Source organism: Oncorhynchus keta, chromosome 3 (genome assembly GCF_023373465.1).
Source record: "Oncorhynchus keta strain PuntledgeMale-10-30-2019 chromosome 3, Oket_V2, whole genome shotgun sequence".
Taxonomy (NCBI): domain Eukaryota; kingdom Metazoa; phylum Chordata; class Actinopteri; order Salmoniformes; family Salmonidae; genus Oncorhynchus; species Oncorhynchus keta.
In genome coordinates this window covers 10623225-10644955 of record NC_068423.1, presented here as the reverse complement: position 1 = coordinate 10644955, position 21731 = coordinate 10623225, and the positions used below count along the sequence as shown (strand labels likewise).

Here is a 21731-nt window from a genome sequence, read left to right as displayed (position 1 = left end):
GAGAAACCTTACAATAATTCTCGAAAAACATAACACTTACCATTTTCTTACTATCGCGTACCAAACCGTGGCATTATCCTTATCAACACTGTTCAAGCAACTATGGTGGACACATGATCAGGCCAGCTCAGTTTGCCTCAATTCGGCTCAGCAGTGCGAAAACAATATGTGGGTTTGAAAATGAGCCTTGTAGCTTTGAGCGTCAGTGTGTGCTATCAGTTCCAGGGCTCGAGTTCCCACCTGCTGCATGGAGTCCATGTCCCAGACGCGCACGGTGCGGTCGCAGGAGGCGGTGGTGATGCGCCGACGGATACCGTCCACGCTGAAGCCCAGCACGCCGTCCGTGTGTGACCTCATCAGGGTGCTGTAGCCTCGGCTGCTCACATCCAGGTAGCCCAGGTTACCGCTGGTGGTGGCCGCCATGACGGTGAGGCCATCGTCAGACACGGACACAAGGCTCACAGGACCCTCGTGTTCTGGGGAGGAAAGACAGGGGGGCTGAGGAACACTGGAGTGTGTGTCTGTGTACTGTAGGCTGAGGAAGTGCGTTGGCTGAGGAAATGGGAGGCAGCGTGCGCAGAATGTGGGTTTTTGATTAAACGGCAGCGATTCCATTACTCTAAAATCCCATCAAGCCTCCTTTGAAACCCTTCATACGAGCAATAAGATTTTAGCTCTTTGATAAGTGCTTTGACTGGGATTCAACCTGGAAACCCGTTTGATATGGGTTGTCTTCAAACACATTCAGTTAATCAGAGACATTTACTTCAAACAAGTTGCCCAATTCTTTAGATGCCAGTCAATATTGACACGCTGAATGCGGCAGATGTACTGAATAAAACAAATGACTGTGGCTGAGTGAGATGTCTTTTCTTCCTGCCACTGGTTTTGCAGATGACTTTAGGACTGAGTGATGTGGTTGTTTTTTTGAACCTATATTAGGGAAAGGGAGATACCTAGTCAGCTGTACAACTGAATGCCTTCAACTGCCTTCTTCTGCATTTAACCCAACCCCTCTGAATCAGAGAGGTGCGGGGGGCTGCCTTAATCGACCTCCACGTCTTTGGTGCTCGGGGGAACGGTGGGTTAACTGCCTTGCTCAGGGGCAGAAGGACAGATTTTTAGCATGTCAGCTCGGGGATTCGATCCAGCAACCTTTCGGTTACTGGCCCAACACTAGGCCACCTGCCGCCGAAATCACTCTGGATTAGAGTGTCTGCTGAATGACTAAAATGTTCAATGTAAATGTAGATGATTGACAGACCGAGCAGGGATGGAGCTGAATGTTAAAATAAGGGGCCCTGCTGTTGAACTGTGCCTGTTCTCACCAGCCTCCAGGAACACGGTGGAGAAGTCTAGGGGCCAGAGCCGCAGGAAGCCGTCCTCAGAGCCTGTAGCGCAGAACGCTGATGAAACGCTGATGCTGTTGACAGCGATGCCCAGACCTGGTGGGAAGGAGAACATTTTTATTGTTTAGCACAGTTTAAAGTGAACTCATGTCTCACCTCAAATTACCTTTCTCTATCTCTCTCCCTCCCTCCCTCCCTACATCCTTCCCCACCCTCCTCCTCCACCGTCCTCTCACCCATGCCGAAGGTCTGTTTCTCACGGAGCTGAGCGTGGGGCTGCTGGGCAGGCAGCAGTCTCCTAACGTTCTTGATCGCCACGCTCCCGTAGTCTATCTCCAGGATGTGGCCACTGCGGCTACTGGCAAATCTATTGGAAACAAGGAAACCGAGGCTCCATTATGGCTCAGTCTTCTGAATTAGAAAATTGAGCACTTATGGCCTCCTCTCCGGAGAGTGGGCGGGATTAGGTACTTTAGATTGGGTTATTAGGGGATTGAGTGGTGTGGCTCCAGCAGGTGAGGTATCAGTCACTCAGAGGCAGTGATGTGTGGATCTTTTCAAACCTTTCATAGGCTCAGTGGGAGAGAAGTATATATATATAGAGAGAGAGAGAAGAGAAGGAGAAAGAAAAAGAAAAAGAGAGAAAGAGAAGGAGAAAGAAAAAGAAAAAGAGAGAAAGAGAAGGAGAAAGAAAAAGAGAGAAAGAAAAAGAAAAAGAAAGAGAGAAAGAGAGAGAGAGAGAGAGAGAGAAAGAGAAAGAGAGAGAGAGAGAAAGAGAGAGAGAGAGAAAGAGAGAGAGAAAGAGAGAGAAAGAGAGAGAGAAAGAGAAAGAGAGAAAGAGAGAGAGAGAGAAGGCACTGGGTTCTGATTCCACGAAATGGAACTACGCAGGGCTTGGAGGAAGACATAAGTAAGCTCACAGTTTAGAGAGCCAAATTTGCACATGAAACAATATAAAAATGTTCTTCCGCCATGTTTTAAGGTCAAGGTAATTTATCTTAGATGGTAAAATGCTTAGTGGGTCAGATTTAGCCTCGTAAACACCAGACAGAGTCACGCTGTGCTATCAGCAACATTAATGTAAGCTCACGGGATCAGGCAGCTTTGCGAGGCTTGGTCAGATTTACTGCAGAAGGGTTTCTAGATATACTGTGACATTTACACCCTTCCAGAAGTTATAGACTGCATCTCAAAATGGTACCCTATTCCCTCTGTAGTGTACTACCTTTGACCAGAGCCCTGCGCTATTTGGGATGCAGCCATAGCCTACCTACATAATATGAAAAGGTTAAAAAAGCTGAAAGGAGTGTGTGGACTCACAGCGTGCGGTCCTCAGGCTCGCGGTCAGCAGAGTGACCCTCCTCAAAGGCCACGTCGGTGAAGTCCAGGGCGTGGTACTCCCCCAGGTTGACCGGACAAGACCGCAGGGCCCCGCTCCGCACACGCCACAACCGAACGTTATCCCGACCACAGGACACCATCCTGGAGCGTAAATACACAAAATAACATATTTACATTTTGGCTATTTAGCAAAGGCAAAAAAATAAATATATATATATATATATATCATAGTGACACAAACTCAAGATGACAGAATGAACACATTCCTACAGCCATTTCTTTTAACCTCTAATGAATCCTGAATGAAGCCTTACATATTTGTATTTATTATGGATCACCATTACTCTTCCTGGGGTCCAGCAAAATTAAGGCAGTTTATACACTTAAAACATTACAATACATTCACAGATTTCACTGCCTGAGGGCACACAGAACACACTGTGTGGCATTAGGCCCCTACTCCACCACTACCACATATCTACCACATATCTATGTATCTATGTATGTATATCTGTGTATGTATAGTGTGTATGTTATCGTGTGTGTGAGTGTGTCAATGTTTGTGTTGCTTCACATATTGAAGTATGATAGACTAACGTTACCGTGTGTCATCAAAGAAGGCAATCTTCATGGTCTGTATGTCCACATCGGTGTGTGCTTTGGCCAGGACAGACACCTCTCCTCCTTTAGTGACACGCAGGGTGTTCCACACAACCACCATCTGTGGAGGAGTGTTAAAAGAGTGAAAAGATTTGACATGGGCCCGCAGGTGCTCAAAAGTTCTATAGCTGCACCGTTGAGAGCATCATGACTGGCTGCGTCACTGCTCGGTTCGGCAACTGCAAGGCACGACAGAGGGTAGTGAGTATACCCACTGCTGCTACCGTCTATGATACATCCTGTTCCCTAGTCACTTTAACCCGACCTAAACTCAGCATAAAAAATAAACGTCCTCTCACTGTCAACAGCATTTATTTTAAGCAAACACGTGTCAATATTTGTATGAAACAAATACAAGTTCCACAGACATGTGACTAACAGAAATGGAATAATGTGTCCCTGAATAAAAAAAAGGGTGGGGGGGTGGGGGTGGGGGGGGGTCAAATCAAAAGTAACAGCCAGTACTGGTGTGGCCACCATCTGCATTAAGTACTGCAGTGCATCTCCTCCTCATGGACTGCACCAGATTTGCCAGTTCTTGCTGTGAGATGTTACCCCACTCTTCCACCAAGGCACCTTCAAGTTCCCAGGCATTTTTTGGGGGAATGGACATAGCCCTCACCCTCTGATCCAACAGGTCCCAGACCTGCTCAACAGGATTGAGATCCGGGCTCTTCGCTGGCCATGGCAGAACACTGACATTCCTATCTTACAGGAACTCGCACACAGAATGAGCAATATGGTTGGTGGCATTGTCATGCTGGAGGGTCATGTCAGGATGAGCCTGCAGGAAGGGTACCACATGAGGGAGGAGGATGTCTTCCCAGTAACGCACAGCGTAGAGCTTGCCTGCAATGACAACAAGCTCAGTCCGATGATGCTGTGACACACCGCCCCAGACCATGACAGACCCTCCACCTCCAAATCGATCCCGCTCCAGAATACAGGCCTCGGTGTAACGCTCATTCCTTCAACTATAAACGCAAATCCGACCATCGCCCCTGGTGAGAGAGAACCGCAACTCGTCAGTGAAGAACACTTTTGCCAGTCCTGTCTGGTCCAAGTGACAGTGGGTTTGTGCCCATAGGTGACGTTGTTGCCGGTGATGTCTGGTGGGGACCTGCCTCACAACAGGCCTACAAGCCCACAGTCCAGCCTCTCTCAGCCTATTGCGGACAGACTGAGCACTGATGGAGGGATTGTGCGTTCCTGGTGTGTTCCTAAATTCAGGCAGTTGTTGTTGCTATCCTGTACCTGTCCTGCAGGTGTGATGTTCGGACGTACCAATCCTGTGCAGGTGTTGTTACACGTGGTCTGCCACTGCGGGGACGATCAGTTGTCCGTCCTGTCTCCCTGTAGCGCTGTCTTAGGCATCTCACAGTACGGACATTGCAATTCATTGCCCTGGCCACATCTGCAGTCCTCATGCCTACTTGCAGTATACCTAAGGCACGTTCACGCAGATAAGCAGGGACCCTGGGCATCTTTCTTTTGGTGTTTTTCAGAGTCAGGAGAAAGGCCTCTTTAGTGTCTTAAGTTTTCATAAATGTGACCATAATTGCCTACGCTGTGTCTTAAAACCTCTTACCTCCACCTGACACGCAGGCGTCCCATCTAGACATCTGGAAATGCAAATGCGCTACGCTAAATGCTAATAGCACTCGTTAAAACTCAAACGTTCATTAACACATGCAGGGTACTGAATTAAAGCTACACTTGTTGTGAATCCAGCCAACAAGTCAGATTTTTTAAATGCTTTTCGGCGAAAGCATGAGAAGCTATTATCTGATAGCATGCAACACCCCTAAAGACCCGCAGGGGACGTAAACAAAATAATTAGCATAGTCGGCGTTACACAAAATGCAGAAATAAAATATAAAACATTCATTACCTTTGACGATCTTCTTTGTTGGCACTCCTAGATGTCCCATAAACATCACTATTGGGTCTTTTTTTCGATTAAATCGGTCCATATATAGCCTAGATATCGATCTATGAAGACTGTGTGATCAAGGAAAAAAACTGCGTTTTATAACGCAACGTCATTTTTTTAAATTAAAAAAAGTCGATGATAAACTTTCACAAAACACTTCTAAATACTTTTGTAATGCAACTTTAGGTATTAGTAAACGTTAATAATCGATCAAATTGATCACGGGGCGATGTATATTCTATAGCTCTGTCTTGAAATAATGTCCGGATAAATCTCAACCAAAATATCCGGAAGATATGGGCTCTCTCTTGTTCATTTGACCAAGAAACAAAGCCTAGGCAAATGACAAGACTGTTGACATCGTGTGGAAGCTGTAGGTATTGCAACCTCGGCTCCAGGTAATGTGGTTTCCATTCAACAATACACTCAAGTGTAGTTTTCAGTGATCAGATTTTCCTGTGCTTTTCGATGAAACGCACGTTCTGTTATAGTCACAGCCGTGATTTAACCAGTTTTAGAAACGTCTGAGTGTTTTCTATCCACACATACTAATCATATGCATATACTATATTCCTGGCATGAGTAGCAGGGCGCTGAAATGTTGCGCGATTTTTAACAGAATGTTCGAAAAAGTAGGGGGTAGGATCAACAGGTTAACGACCGTTCCACAAGTAAATGTTCATTAATTGTTGATTGAACAAGCATGGGAAACAGTGTTTAAACTCTTTACAATGAAGATCTGTGAAGTAACTTGGATTTTTACAAATTATCTTTGAAAGACAAGGTCCTGAAAAAGGGACATGTCTTTTTTTGGTGAGTTTATATGTACATAGCTACAACAATTACCATGTACAACTGCACAACGACTCAACACAGGTACTTCCTGTGCATAGCCACGCTATTTTCCACATCCTGTGTATAGCCACGCTATTTTCCACATCCTGTGTATAGCCACATTATTTTCCACTCCGTGTATATAGCCATGCTATTTTCCACTCCGTGTATACCCATGCTATTTTCCACTCCGTGTATAGCCACGCTATTTTACACTCCGTGTATAGCCATGCTATTTTCCACTCCGTGTATACCCATGCTATTTTCCACTCCGTGTATAGCCATGCTATTTTCCACTCCGTGTATACCCATGTTATTTTCCACTCCGTGTATAGCCATGCTATTTTCTACTCCGTGTATACCAATGCTATTTTCCACTCCGTGTATACCCATGCTATTTTCCACTCCGTGTATACCCATGCTATTTTCCACTCCGTGTATAGCCACGCTATTTTACACTCCGTGTATACCCATGCTATTTTCCACTCCGTGTATATAGCGATGCTATTTTCCACTCCGTGTATACCCATGCTATTTTCCACTCCGTGTATACCCATGCTATTTTCCACTCCGTGTATAGCCACGCTATTTTCCACTCCGTGTATAGCCACGCTATTTTACACTCCCTGTATATAGCCATGTTATTTTCCACTCCGTGTGTATAGCCATGCTATTTTCTACTCCCTGTATATAGCCATGTTAATTTCCACTCCCTATATATAGTCATGCTATTTTCCACTCCCTGAATATAGCCATGTTATTTTCTACTCCCTATATAAAGCCACGGTATTTTCCACTCCCTGTATATAGCCATGCTATTTTCCACTCCCTGAATATAGCCATGTTATTTTCCACTCCCTATATAAAGCCACGCTATTTTCCACTCCCTGTATATAGCCATGCTATTTTCCACTCCCTGAATATAGCCATGTTATTTTCCACTCCCTATATAAAGCCACGCTATTTTCCACTCCCTGTATATAGCCATGCTATTTTCTACTCCCTGGAACATGTTTTTTTTTTTTTTAATTTAACAAAAGGATAGATTTGGGAGTTCGATAAACTTGAGATTTTTCAGCAGGTACATACACAGGATGGTACCCTCCACAGCATGGCCTTTGCTCCAGATCAAAACTCCAAACCTACAACCTAATTTTGACCAAAATTAACCAGAGAGATTACTGCTTTCAGGGTTATTTTTCCAAGCCTTATGGAGGGTGCTCTAGCAAACAAACAGCAGAGACCTGAGGACACCATCCAACCTGGAACTGAGTGAGCAGTGTTTGGTCTGATGCTATTTTGAGAGGCAAGAAAAATAGAAAATGAAAAACAAAGTACATTCCAATGATATATTTTATATGGACTGAATGCTGAGTTAAGGCTCCCAGGCTTGCAAGGACAGACCAGATACAAATTCAATTAGCATGAATGTGTGAAGTAAAGGGTGTCGAGGCCTTTGGGCCCAACAAGTGGCAGGAGTCTTTGAAGCATCCTCTGAAGCCCCCTCCTGCTGTTCAAAGACCATCCACTGGCATTTCCAACAAGAAATCTGCCTCCAGAAATAAAAGCTTCTCTCAAGTGGTTGTGACACCTATTCCCGTTGCCTGCTGTACTGCTGCTTGGCTTCCACCTGGCGATCTGTTCACCGTCTGCCCTGGCCTGTCTCCCCCTGTCTGGTACAGGTACCCCCACCACACTCAAACCTCTCTCCCGAGCTTTCGCTCACCTCCAGCACTCATGCACTGTTGGGCGAGTGACGCTGAAGTCAATATAGATTTTATTTGTTTCTTGTGCATTTTGCCTCATGACTCCTGCATACTTTGTTGACTACAAACTTTCTTTACCCAACCGTGGGACAGACTGTTTGTTCCCACACTCGGGACACTGACCCTCTACTGGTTACACTGATTTTTGGCCTCCCATCCTATTCTAACCACCTCTCACCGGCTTTGTATTCATGTTACCTGATGGAATTGCTGTTCAGTATGATCTTGTTGCCATCTGATGCACATTCAGATGTCATAAATCAGCACTGCAGAGCTCTCCCAAATTCTGACTTGTGCTCTGATATCTGCATCACTGATTTCTACACTCGTAAAAGCCTGGGTTTTCTGCACGTTAACACTAGAAGCTTATTACCTAAAATGGATCAATTGAAAGTGTGGGTTCACAGCTCCAATCCAGATCTGTTGGTCATTATGGAGATGTGGTTAAAGAAGAGTGTTTTGAATACTGATGTTAACCTTCCTTGTTATAACCTTTTTCGGCAAGACAGATCTTCCAAAGGTGGGGGAGTGGCAATCTTTACCAAGGGTCACCTTCAGTGCTCGGTTGTCTCCACCAAATCTGTCCCCAAACAATTTGATTTGCTGGTTTTAAGCGTTCAACTTTCAAATAGCTCTTTGTTGACTGTTGCCGGGTGCTATAGTCCTCCATCAGCACTGGTCTGTACCCTACCTGCCCTAAGCTCTCTCATGGCCTCTTACACTAAGTCTGAACTTGTCCTGCTTGGTGACTTGAACATGCTTAATGCAACCACGGTGTCAGATTGTTTTTTAACTTTACGGAAAAAGCATAATCTGAGAACGGTGCTCAGAGCCCAAACATATCCGCCATGTTGGGTAGTCAACATTATTCATAAACAGCATTATAAATATTCACTTACCTTTGATGATCTTCATCAGAATGCACTCCCAGGAATCGCAGTTCTACAATAAATTCTTGTTTTGTTCGATAATGTCCATCATTTATGTCCATTTATGTCCAATAGCTTCTTTTGTTAGGGCGTTTGGTAAACAAATCCAAATGCGCAATCTGGTCCATTCGGACGAAACGTTCAAAAAGTTATATTACAGGTCGAAGAAACTTGTCAAACTAAGTATAGAATCAATCTTTTAGGATGTTTTTATCATAAAAGTACAATGTTCCAACCGGAGAATTCCATTATCTTTTGAAAAGCAATGGAACGACAGCTGCCTCTCAAGTGAAAGCGCGTGACTGAGAACGAGGCTGTAGGCAGACCACTGACTCAAAGAGCTCCCATCCGGCTCCATATCACAGTAGAATCCTCAAGTTTCTAAAGACGGTTGACATCTAGTGGAAGCCTTAGGAAGTGCAACAACCAATATCCCACTGTGTTTTCAATAGGGGTGAGTTCAAAAACTACAAAACCTCAGATTTCCCACTTCCAGTTTGGGTTTTTCTCAGGTTTTTGCCTGCCATATGAGTTCTGTTTTACACACAGACATCATTCAAACAGTTTTAGAAACTTCAGAGTGTTTTCTATCCAATACTACTACTACTAATAATATGCATATATTAGCATCTGGGACTGAGTAGAAGGCAGTTCACTCTGGCCATGCTATTCATCCAAAAGTAAAAATGCTGCCCCCTATCCCAAAGAAGTTAAGGAGATGTGCATCTATATTTCCATGTCTAAAAATTGTATTTTCATCAACATTTATAATGAGTATTTCTGTGAATTCACATGGCTCTCTGCAATATCACTGGATGTTTTTGGAACATCTGAACGTAACACGCCAATGTAAAATAAGATTTTGGGATATAAATATGAATTTTACCGAACAAAACATACATGTATTGTGTAACATGAAGTCCTATGAGTGTCATCTGATGAAGATCAAAGGTTAGTGATTACTTTTATCTCTATTTGTGCTTTTTGTGACTCCTCTCTTTGGCTGGAAAAATGGCTGGGTTTTTCTGTGAGTTGGTGGTGACCTAACAATCGTTTGTGGAGCTTTCACTGTAAAGCATTTTTGAACTCAGACACTGTGGCTGGATTAACGAGAATTTTATCTTTAAAATGGTGCGGAACCCAGTCCTAGACAGTTTAAACCACCTGACCAAGTCCTAAAGCAAATGGGACTCCCATCCTTCTCAGATTATCACCAATCCCAAAAGGTATGACTCCAAACACCCAGAAAAGGCTACTCTCCTCGATGTTAGCCTCACAAATAATCCTGATAAGTATCAGTCTGGTGTTTTCTGTAATGACCTTAGTGATCCCTGTTTTACAGCATGTGTTCGTAATGGCTGCTCAGTGAAACGATCTGTCCTGATTTGTCATAAACAATTGCTAAAAAAACTTTAATGAGCAAGCTTTCCTTCATGAAATGGTATAGAATCCGCTTGATCCCCTCTGTCGAAGACACTTGGACCTTCTTATTTGATATTTTCAGTGGTATTGTTAACAAACACACCCCTATAAAGAAAAAAATAAGTAAAAACAGGTTCAGCCCCTGGTTCGACCGTGATCTTGCAGAGTTACTCCACCTCAGGAATTGCATTTAGCGAAAGGCTCGGCACACGCATACTCAGGTTGACTAGCTTTCATTCAGGCAAATGAGAAATGAGTGCACTCAGGCCAACGTTAGTTACTTTAAGGAGCAGTTCTCTTTTTGTGGGTCTAACCCAAAGTAGTTCTGGAAAACGGTTAAAGACCTGGAGAATAAACTCTCCTCACAGCTGCCCATGTCCCTTAATGTTGATGATGTGGTTGTTACTGACAAGAAGCATGTGGCTGAGCTCTTTAATCACCACTTCATTCAGTCAGGATTCCTATTGGACTCAGCCATGCCTCCTTGCCAATCCAACATTTCCTCATCTCCCACCCCTTCTAATGCAACTATCCCCGATGCTTCTCCCTATTTTTACCCTGCCCCGCAACAAAGTTTCTCCCTGCAGGCAGTCACTGACTCTGAGGTGCTGAAGGAGCTCCTTAAACTTGACCCCAAAAAACATCTGGGTCAGATGGTTCAGAGCCTTTCTTCTAAGGTTGCTGCCCCTATCATCGTCAAGCCCGTCTCTCCTTTCTGGGGAGGTTCCCATTGCTTGGAAGGCAGCCACGGTCTGTCCTTTATTTAAAGGGGGAGATCAAGTTTATCCTAACTGTTCTATTTCGCCCTGTTAATCAAAAGTGTTAGAAAAACGTGTCAATCAACTGACTGGCTTTCTTGATGTCAATAGTATTCTCTCCGGTATCCAATCTGGTTTCCGCTCAGGTTGTGGATGTGTCACTGCAATCTTAAAAGGTCTTCAATGATGTCACCATTGCCCTTGATTCTAAGCAATATTGTGCTGCTATTTTTATTGACTTGGCCAAAGCTTTTGATACGATAGACCATTCCATTCTTGTGGGCTGGCTAAGGAGTGTTAGTGTCTCTGAGGGGTCTTTGGGCTGGTTTGCTAACTACCTCTCTCAAAGAGTGCAGTGTATAAAGTAAGAAAATCTGCTGTCTTAGTCACTGCCTGTCACGAAGGGAGTACCCCAAGGCTCAATCCTAGGCCCCATATTCTTATCAATTTACATCAACAACATAGCTCAGGCAGTAGGAAGATCTCTCACCCATTTATATGCAGATGATAGTCTTATCCTCAGCTGGCCCCTCCACAGATTTTGTGTTAAATGCTCTACAACAAAGATTTCTTAGTGTCCAAAAAGCTTTCTCTACCCTTAACCTTGTTCTGAACACCTCCAAAACAAAGGTCATATGGTTTGGTAAGAAGAACGCCCCACCTCCCACAGGTGTGATTACTATCTCTGAGGGTTTAGAGCTTGAGGTAGTCACCTCATACAAGTACTTGGGAGTATGGCTTGACGATGCATTGTCCTTCTCTGAGCACATATCAAAGCTGCAGGGCAAAGTTAAATCTAGACTTGGCTTCCTCTATCATAATCGCTCTTCTTTCACCCCAGCTGCCAAACTAACCCTTATTCAGATGACCATCTTACCCATGCTAGATTACAGAGACATCATTTATAGATCGGCAGTTAAGGGTGCTCTCGAGCGAGTAGATGTTCTTTAACATTCGACCATCAGATTCGCCACCAATTCTCCTTATAGGACACATCACTGTACTCTATACTCCTCTGTAAACTGGTCATCTCTGTATACCTGTTACAAGACCCACTGGTTGATGCTTATTTATAAAACCCTCTTAGGCCTCACTCCCCCCTATCTGAGATATCAACTGCAGCTCTCATCCTCAACATACAACACCCGTTCTGCCAGTCACATTCTGTTAAAGGTCCTTAGGGCTTAAATATTGATTATTCATCTATTATAGTCCCACAACATTTCTATGTATTATATTCCAATTGTTTTAAAATAATTTTTAAAACGTATATATTGAAAGGTTTCTAGTTTGCTCAGTTAATTTATTCCATTTATTTATTGCTCTAAATCGAAATGTTCTTTTGCCTATTTCTCTTTTCTGTCTGGATAACGCATAGATGGTGGACAATCTATTCCTAGTATTTACGGAATGTCTGTCTCTTACCAACTGAATACCGTTGTGAATAGAACTTGGCCGTTTTAAATTATGTATATTATGAAATAAAATAAGCATGTTTTTTTCAATTATCCTGTCGATTGATGACCAACCAACAACACTGCGCATGACTGCAACAGAAGAACCATATTTCCCCCTTAAAACAATCCTTGCTGCTTTGTTCTGTGCATTCTGCAGCCTCCTAACTTAACTTAATGATGCATTTCCCCAGACCACAGAACAGTAGTTCACCTCTCAATTAATGCTCGTGTTATTTGCTGAATAATTTTTCCTGGTAAATATTTAGCTATCCTTCTGATTTATGCATGCTGTTTTAATTTAAAATATATATATAAATAGATTAGTTATTTGAGATGATCATGATAAGCAGTTGTCAAGCTGCACTCCCAATAGTTTGGTTTCTGCCACTTCTTCAATTTGTACTCCTCCCATGCTTAATTGTATCCCATGCGGTTTTGGCCTTTTCCTAGTTGAACAGACCAACATAACTTTGGTTTTCTTGATGTTTAAAACAAGTTTGTTTTGGCAAACCCACTCCCTGATATTCTCCAAATCTCCTTGTAATGCTTGCTGTACCTGTTTAACTGATTGTCTTGCTGCATAAATTGTATTATCAACTGCAAATATAGTAGCTTTAGTTTCAGCTAAGGCATAGGGAAGATCGTTGGTATATATTAAATAAAGAAGTGGCTCAAGGCAGCTGCCCTGCGGTATTCCACAGTTTAACACGAGGGGAAGAAAATTAACCATTGATATAGGTGAACTGTTTCCTGTCAGTTAGATACAGTGGGGCAAAGAAGTATTTAGTCAGCCACCAATTGTGCAAGTTCTCCCACTTAAAAAGACGAGAGAGGTCTGTAATTTTCATCATAGGTACACTTCAACTATGACAGACAAAATGAGAAGAAAAAAATCCAGAAAATCACATTGTAGGATTAATGAATTTATTCGCAAATTATGGTGGAAAATAAGTATTTGGTCACTAACAAAAGTTTATCTCAATACTTTGTCATTGCCAACAAAGGGTATATAACAGAGGTGAAGACGTGTTTGACAAGGTTTTCACACACTGTTGCTGGTATTTTGGCCCATTCCTCCATGCAGATCTCCTCTAGAGCAGTGATGTTTTGGGGCTGTTTCTGGGCAACACAGACTTTCAACTCCCTCCAAAGATTTTCTATGGGGTTGAGATCTGGAGACTGGCTAGGCCACTACAGGACCTTGAAATGCTTCTTACAAAGCCACTCCTTCGTTGCCCGGGCGGTGTGTTTGGGATCATTGTCATGCAGAAAGACCCAGCCACGTTTCATCTTCAATGCCCTTGCTGATGGAAGGAGGTTTTCACTCAAAATCTCACGATACATGGCCCCATTCGTTCTTTCCTTTACACGGATCAGTCGTCCTGGTCCCTTTGCAGAAAAACAGCCCCAAAGCATGATGTTTCCACCCCCATGCTTCACAGTAGGTATGGTGTTCTTTGGATGCAACTCAGCATTCTTTGTCCTCCAAACACGACGAGTTGAGCTTTTACCAAAAAGTTATATTTTGGTTTCATCTGACCATATGACATTCTCCCAATCTTCTTCTGGATCATCCAAATGCTCTCTAGCAAACTTCAGACGGGCCTGGACATGTACTGGCTTAAGCAGGGGGACACGTCTGGCACTGCAGGATTTGAGTCCCTGGCGGCGTAGTGTGTTACTGATGGTAGGCTTTGTTACTTTGGTCCCAGCTCTCTGCAGGTCATTCACTAGGTCCCCCCGTGTGATTCTGGAATTTTTGCTCACCATTCTTGTGATCATTTTGACCCCACGGGGTGAGATCTTGTGTGGAGCCCCAGATCGAGGGAGATTATCAGTGGTCTTGTATGTCTTCCATTTCCTAATAATTGCTTCCACAGTTGATTTCTTCAAACCAAGCTGCTTACCTATTGCAGATTCAGTCTTCCCAGCCTGGTGCAGGTCTACAATTTTGTTTCTGGTGTCCTTTGACAGCTCTTTGGTTTTGGCCATAGTGGAGTTTGGAGTGTGACTGTTTGAGGTTGTGGACAGGTGTCTTTTATACTGATAACAAGTTCAAACAGGTGCCATTAATACAGGTAACGAGTGGAGGACAGAGGAGCCTCTTAAAGAAGAAGTTACAGGTCAGTGAGAGCCAGAAATCTTGCTTGTTTATAGGTGACCAAATACTTATTTTCCACCATAATTTGCAAATAAATTCATAAATCCTACAATGTGATTTTCTGGATTTTATTTCTCATTTTGTCTGTCATAGTTGAAGTGTACCTATGATGAAAATTACAGGCCTCTCTCATCTTTTTAAGTGGGAGATGTTGCACAATTGTTGGCTGACTAAATACTTCTTTGCCCCACTGTATGACTGTACCCAATTCGATGCTACCTCCTTAAAACCATAATGCATACATTTTGTCAAAATGATTTCATGATCCACTAAATCAAATGCTGCACTGAAATCTAAAAATAGTACACCCACAAATCTGCTATTATCCATAGCATTGAGCCACTGGTCAGTCATGTCAACCAATGCAGTGGTAGTGGAATGGTTTCTACGATAAGCATGCTGATTGGCTGTAATCAGATCATTATTTTCCATGTACTCCCACATTTGTCTACTCACAATACCCTCCAATATCTTACTGAGTGTAGGGAGTAGACTAATTGGTCGACTATTGGAAGGAGTAATGGGTTCTTTGCAGTCTATCGGAATAGGACACAGTTTCGCATGCTTCCATACATTTGCAAACATCCCCTTTTCAAGTGACCAATTAAATATGTATTTCAGTGGAACTGCAATCTGGGGAGCAGCACAGCGAAGCAAAAAATTGTCCATCAGACCATAACCTGTAGATTTACCATCAGGTAATGACTTCAATAGGTTTAACACCTCCTCCACTGACACCATTTGAAGACGAAAAGAGCAGATCTTGTTGCTCATAATATGATCATCAATCCAATGGACAATAGCTTGTTTGGAAGAATGTATGTTTACATTGTTGCTCAGTAATTACATTTTCTTTGTAAAAAAATCTGCAAAATGATTGGCAATATCAACTGGTTTTGTTATTATTCTCCAATCAACCTCCACACTAGATGGGCATGATGAGATAGATGCACCAAGTAAGCCCTTAACTGTGTTCCATACCCTTTTAGAATCGTTTTTACAATCAGTAAACGCATCGTTGTAAAATAAAATAAAAAAGTGTCTTTCGATTCAATTTAACTGCATAATTACGTAATGTTCTATAATTCTGTTCATCAATTTCTAATTTTGACTTGGCTGCTTAGACTTATTTCTTTGAGAAAAAGCCTCACCCAGTTCATCATCAATCCATGGAGATGGACGGGCACCAACTGTACTCTTTCTTATAGGGTATTATGCCCCTATAAGAAAGAGTACAGTTGGTGCCCGTCCATCTCCCTTACCTCAGTGAGCAAATCAATAAAACATTCTCTAGCGTGATTTAAATAATCCTCTAGATAAATCAGCTTCCAGGGTACAGCAGCCAAATCATTTAGAAATAGCTCATGATTAAATGTTTTAACATTTATTTTGACCACAATCCTAGGGGGTTTATTTGGAACCATGGTGTTCATGGTTATGGTCACAATATTATGGTCTGTCCAGCCCACTGGCATTGATCTGGCTTTTCAGCATTGCAGTGGTATATTACAGAAAATCAGATCAATGCATGTGTCTGAACTTAATTGAAGATCTAGTAGTATCATTAACCATTTGTTTCAAACCACAGTTCTTGGCATATCTCATCAATTTTGTTCTATTCAAATTATTGTGATCCTTCCAATTTATATTAAAATCACCCAAGATAAATACATCTCTGTTGCCATCTGTGGCCTGGGCAAACCCAGTACATAAGTCATCCAGATAGGACACCTTAGAGCGAGGAGGTCTATACACACATCCTACCAATATGGGTGCCTGGTGAGGAAGATGTACTTGAGCCCATAGTTTGACATACATTAAGATCATCCCTCCTCTTAAAAGGTATATGATTCTGAATACAGTGCTACACCCCCACCATTCCTATTCCTGCCCCTTCTCAGTAGACTATATCCTTGAATGTTCATTTGCCCATCATTTACAGATGCATCTAAATGCGTTTCAGTCAAAGCCAAAATATGAATTTCATTTATGTTGACCAAGTTAAAAACCTCATGTATTTTGTTAGGAAGGCTACATACATTAACCTGAGCTATATGCAACCGTTTCCTTATCAAGTGAAGATCAATAGAGCATGTATTCGTTATAGTTGAAGTTGTCATTATACAACACAACACACAAACTCAAATTTGAACATTAAATTAAAATAGCCAGGGAGTTACTCCAGAGTCCCGATACAATTGCCCGTTGATATAAAGTTTATCCATCACCATGGAGACTCGTTAATTCAGGCAACGCTTTTCCTTCATGATGGGATATAGTCTTTCTCCTTTCATTGATCTCGGTGGGGAAGTGATCATTCATTCCAAAATCAGTGTTTCTGAGTTCTCTGCCCATGTTCTTCGTCATTTCCTTTTGCTTAAATTTGTCAAAACATGCAATAATAGCCCGTGGCCTATTTCCAGAGGCCTTACCTATTCTATGGACTCTGGAGAAAGTGGCATTACGCACAACATCAGTGGGCAGTTTTAATTGAGTTGACATAAAGTCTCGGACTGTGTCCTCACAGCCTCTGCTGTTGTCATTCTCCGGTATCCCTGACAATATTAGATTGTTCCACATTGATCTACACTGTACATCAAGCAAGGTTTCTTTAAGTTACTTTCCCAGTTAAATAAAAAAATATATAGTCATGCTATTTGCTACTCCCTGTATATAGCCATGTTATTTGCTACACCCTGTATACAGCCAAGTTATTTGCTACTCCCTATATATAGCCATGTTATTTGCTACTCCCTATATATAGTCATGTTATTTGCTACTCCCTGTATACAGCCAAGTTATTTGCTACTCCCTATATATAGCCATGTCATTTGATACTCCCTATATATAGTCATGTTATTTGCTACTCCCTGTATACAGCCAAGTTATTTGCTACTCCCTGTATATAGCCATGTTATTTGCTACACCCTGTATACAGCCAAGTTATTTGCTACTCCCTATATATAGCCATGTTATTTGCTACTCCCTATATATAGTCATGTTATTTGCTACTCCCTGTATACAGCCAAGTTATTTGCTACTCCCTATATATAGCCATGTTATTTGCTACTCCGTATATATAGCCATGTTATTTGCTACTCCCTATATATAGCCATGTTATTTGCTACTCCCTATATATAGCCATGTTATTTGCTACTCCCTATATATAGCCATGTTATTTGCTACACTCTGTATATAGCCATGTTATTTGCTACACCCTGTATATAGCCATGTTATTTGCTACTCCCTATATATAGTCATGTTATTTGCTACTCCCTATATATAGCCATGTTATTTGCTACTCCCTATATATAGCCATGTTATTTGCTACTCCCTATATATAGCCATGCTATTTGCTACTCCCTATATATAGCCATGTTATTTGCTACTCCTATATATAGCCATGTTATTTGCTACTCCCTATATATAGCCATGTTATTTGCTACTCCCTATATATAGTCATGCTATTTGCTACTCCTGTATATAGCCATGTTATTTGCTACTCCCTATATATAGCCATGTTATTTGCTACTCCCTATATATAGCCATGTTATTTGCTACTCCCTATATATAGCCATGTTATTTGCTACTCCCTATATATAGCCATGTTATTTGCTACTCCCTATATATAGCCATGTTATTTGCTACTCCCTATATATAGCCATGTTATTTGCTACTCCCTATATATAGCCATGTTATTTGCTACTCCCTATATATAGCCATGTTATTTGCTACTCCCTATATATAGCCATGTTATTTGCTACTCCCTATATATAGCCATGTTATTTGCTACTCCCTATATATACGTAGAATGTATGCACACATGACTGTAAGTCGCTTTGGATAAAAGCGTCCGCTAAATGGCATATATTATTATTATATTATATAGCCATGTTATTTGCTACTCCCTATATATAGCCATGTTATTTGCTACTCCCTATATATAGCCATGTTATTTGCTACTCCCTATATATAGCCATGTTATTTGCTACTCCCTATATATAGCCATGTTATTTGCTACTCCCTATATATAGCCATGTTATTTGCTACTCCCTATATATAGCCATGTTATTTGCTACTCCCTATATATAGCCATGTTGCAGGCTTGTTTTCGAATTGCTGTGCGTTTTGTTGCCAACCTATTTTGCTACCTGACAACTTTACGGGTTTCACTTTTTAATTACCGTTCATATATTTATTTATTTTTTCCTCAACTTTTTCACTCCGGACGCGATTCGTCAGGACCTCCAACAGCCGAAGCTAAGTAGTAACATTAACATGATGCCTTCTAATTGCAGCCGCTGTGCTCGCCTTACGGCGAAGATAGCTGTACTGCAAGCCCAGCTTCAGACGCAATCGTTAGGCAAGGGTAATTTCAGTGTAGGAAAGGATGAAACAGCGTCTGTGCCACCAGTAAGTACAGATAGTAGTATAAATCCCCTGGCACAGTCCCCGCAGCCGGACAACTTTCTCACGGTTTCTGGAAGGAAATGCTGTAGGAACGCTCAACCGGTGTCGCTCATTCAGCAGACAGAAACTTTCAACCGGTTCTCCCCATTAAGCAGCGGGTCGGTGTCAGAGGCCGAGTCTTCTCTGGTCTCTACTCCTCCCGTTACGGGGTCTGAGACGCCGAAGCTTCCCACCATTAGCTCTGACAAATTGAAAACTCTAGTCATTGGCGACTCCATTACCCGCAGTATTAGACTTAAAGCGAATCATCCAGCGATCATACACTGTTTACCCGGGGCAGGGCTACCGACGTTAAGGCTAATCTGAAGATGGTGCTGGCTAAAGCTAAAACTGGCGAGTGTAGAGAGTATAGAGATATTGTTATCCACGCCGGCACCAACGATGTTAGGATGAAACAGTCAGAGATCACCAAGCGCAACATAGCTTCTGCGTGCATATCAGCTAGAAAGATGTGTCGGCATCGAGTAATTGTCTCTGGCCCCCTCCCAGTTAGGGGAGTGATGAGCTCTACAGCAGAGTCTCACAACTCAATCGCTGGTTGAAAACTGTTTTCTGCCCCTCCCAAAAGATAGAATTTGTAGATAATTGGCCCTCTTTCTGGGACTCACCCACAAACAGGACCAAGCCTGACCTGCTGAGGAGTGACGGACTCCATCCTAGCTGGAGGGGCTGCTCATCTTATCTGCCAACATAGACAGGGCTCTAACTCCTCTAGCTCCACAATGAAATAGGGTGCAGGCCAGGCAGCAGGCTATTAGCCAGCCTGCCAGCATAGTGGAGTCTGCCACTAGCATAGTCAGTGTAGTCAGCTCAGCTATCACCATTGAGACCGTGTCTGTGCCTCGACCTAGGTTGGGCAAAACTAAACATGGCGGTGTTCGCCTTAGCAATCTCACTAGGATAAAGACCACCTCCATTCCTGTCATTACTGAAAGAGATCATGATACCTCACATCTCAAAATAGGGCTACTTAATGTTAGATCCCTTACTTCAAAGGCAATTATAGTCAATGAACTAATCACTGATCATAATCTTGATGTGATTGGCCTGACTGAAACATGGCTTAAGCCTGATGAATTTACTGTGTTAAATGAGGCCTCACCTCCTGGCTACACTAGTGACCATATCCCCGTGCATCCCGCAAAGGCGGAGGTGTTGCTAACATTTACGATAGCAAATTTCAATTTACAAAAAAAAAATGACGTTTTCGTCTTTTGAGCTTCTAGTCATGAAATCTATGCAGCCTACTCAATCACTTTTTATAGCTACTGTTTACAGGCCTCCTGGGCCATATACAGCGTTTCTCACTGAGTTCCCTGAATTCCTATCAGACCTTGTAGTCATTGCAGATAATATTCTAATCTTTGGTGACTTTAATATTCACATGGAAAAGTCCACAGACCCACTCCAAAAGGCTTTTGGAGCCATCATCGACTCAGTGGGTTTTGTCCAACATGTCTCTGGACCCACTCACTGTCACAGTCATACGCTGGACCTAGTTTTGTCCCATGGAATAAATGTTGTGGATCTTAATGTTTTTCCTCATAATCCTGGACTATCGGACCACCATTTTATTACGTTTGCAATTGCAACAAATAATCTGCTCAGACCCCAACCAAGGAACATCAAAAGTCGTGCTATAAATTCACAGACAACACAAAGATTCCTTGATGCCCTTCCAGACTCCCTCTGCCTACCCAAGGACGCCAGAGGACAAAAATCCGTTAACCACCTAACTGAGGATCTCAATTTAACCTTGCGCAATACCCTAGATGCAGTTGCACCCCTAAAAACAAAAAAAATGTCTCATAAGAAACTAGCTCCCTGGTACACAGAAAATACCCGAGCTCTGAAGCAAGCTTCCAGAAAATTGGAACGGAAATGGCGCCACACCAAACTGGAAGTCTTCCGACTAGCTTGGAAGGACGGTACCGTGCAGTACCGAAGAGCCCTTACTGCTGCTCGATCGTCCTATTTTTCTAACTTAATTGAGGAAAATAAGAACAATCCGAAATTCCTTTTTGATACTGTGGCAAAGCTAACTAAAAAGCAGCATTCCCAAGAGAGGATGACTTTCACTTTAGCAGTGATAAATTCATGAACTTCTTTGAGGAAAAGATTATGATTATTAGAAAGCAAATTACGGACTCCTCTTTAAACCTGCGTATTCCTCCAAACCTCAGTTGTCCTGAGTCTGCACAACTCTGCCAGGACCTAGGATCAAGAGAGACGCTCAAGTGTTTTAGTACTATATCTCTTGACACAATGATGAAAATAATCATGGCCTCTAAACCTTCAAGCTGTATACTGGACCCTATTCCAACTAAACTACTGAAAGAGCTGCTTCCTGTGCTTGGCCTCCTATGTTGAACATAATAAACGGCTCTCTATCCACTGGATGTGTACCAAACTCACTAAAAGTGGCAGTTATAAAGCCTCTCTTGAAAAAACCAAACCTTGACCCAGAAAATATAAAAACTATCGGCCTATATCGAATCTTCCATTCCTCTCAAAGATTTTAGAGAAGGCTGTTGCGCAGCAACTCACTGCCTTCCTGAAGACAAACAATGTATACGAAATGCTTCAGTCTGGTTTTAGACCCCATCATAGCACTGAGACGGCACTTGTGAAGGTGGTAAATGACATTTTAA

The 21731-nt window shown here is 42.4% G+C and overlaps 1 protein-coding gene across 1 annotated transcript in view; it reads right to left on the bottom strand.

The window, feature by feature from the left end:
* wdr90 (WD repeat domain 90) overlaps positions 1-21731 on the bottom strand; it is a 72271-nt gene that overhangs the window by 23265 nt on the left and 27275 nt on the right. The window contains exons 15-19 of the mRNA XM_035748359.2: positions 3293-3411; positions 2670-2831; positions 1586-1716; positions 1329-1445; positions 241-476 (exon numbers count right to left, since the gene is read on the bottom strand). Coding sequence (XP_035604252.1) covers positions 241-476; positions 1329-1445; positions 1586-1716; positions 2670-2831; positions 3293-3411 — 765 coding nt within the window. The remainder of the gene's footprint in view (positions 1-240; positions 477-1328; positions 1446-1585; positions 1717-2669; positions 2832-3292; positions 3412-21731) is intronic.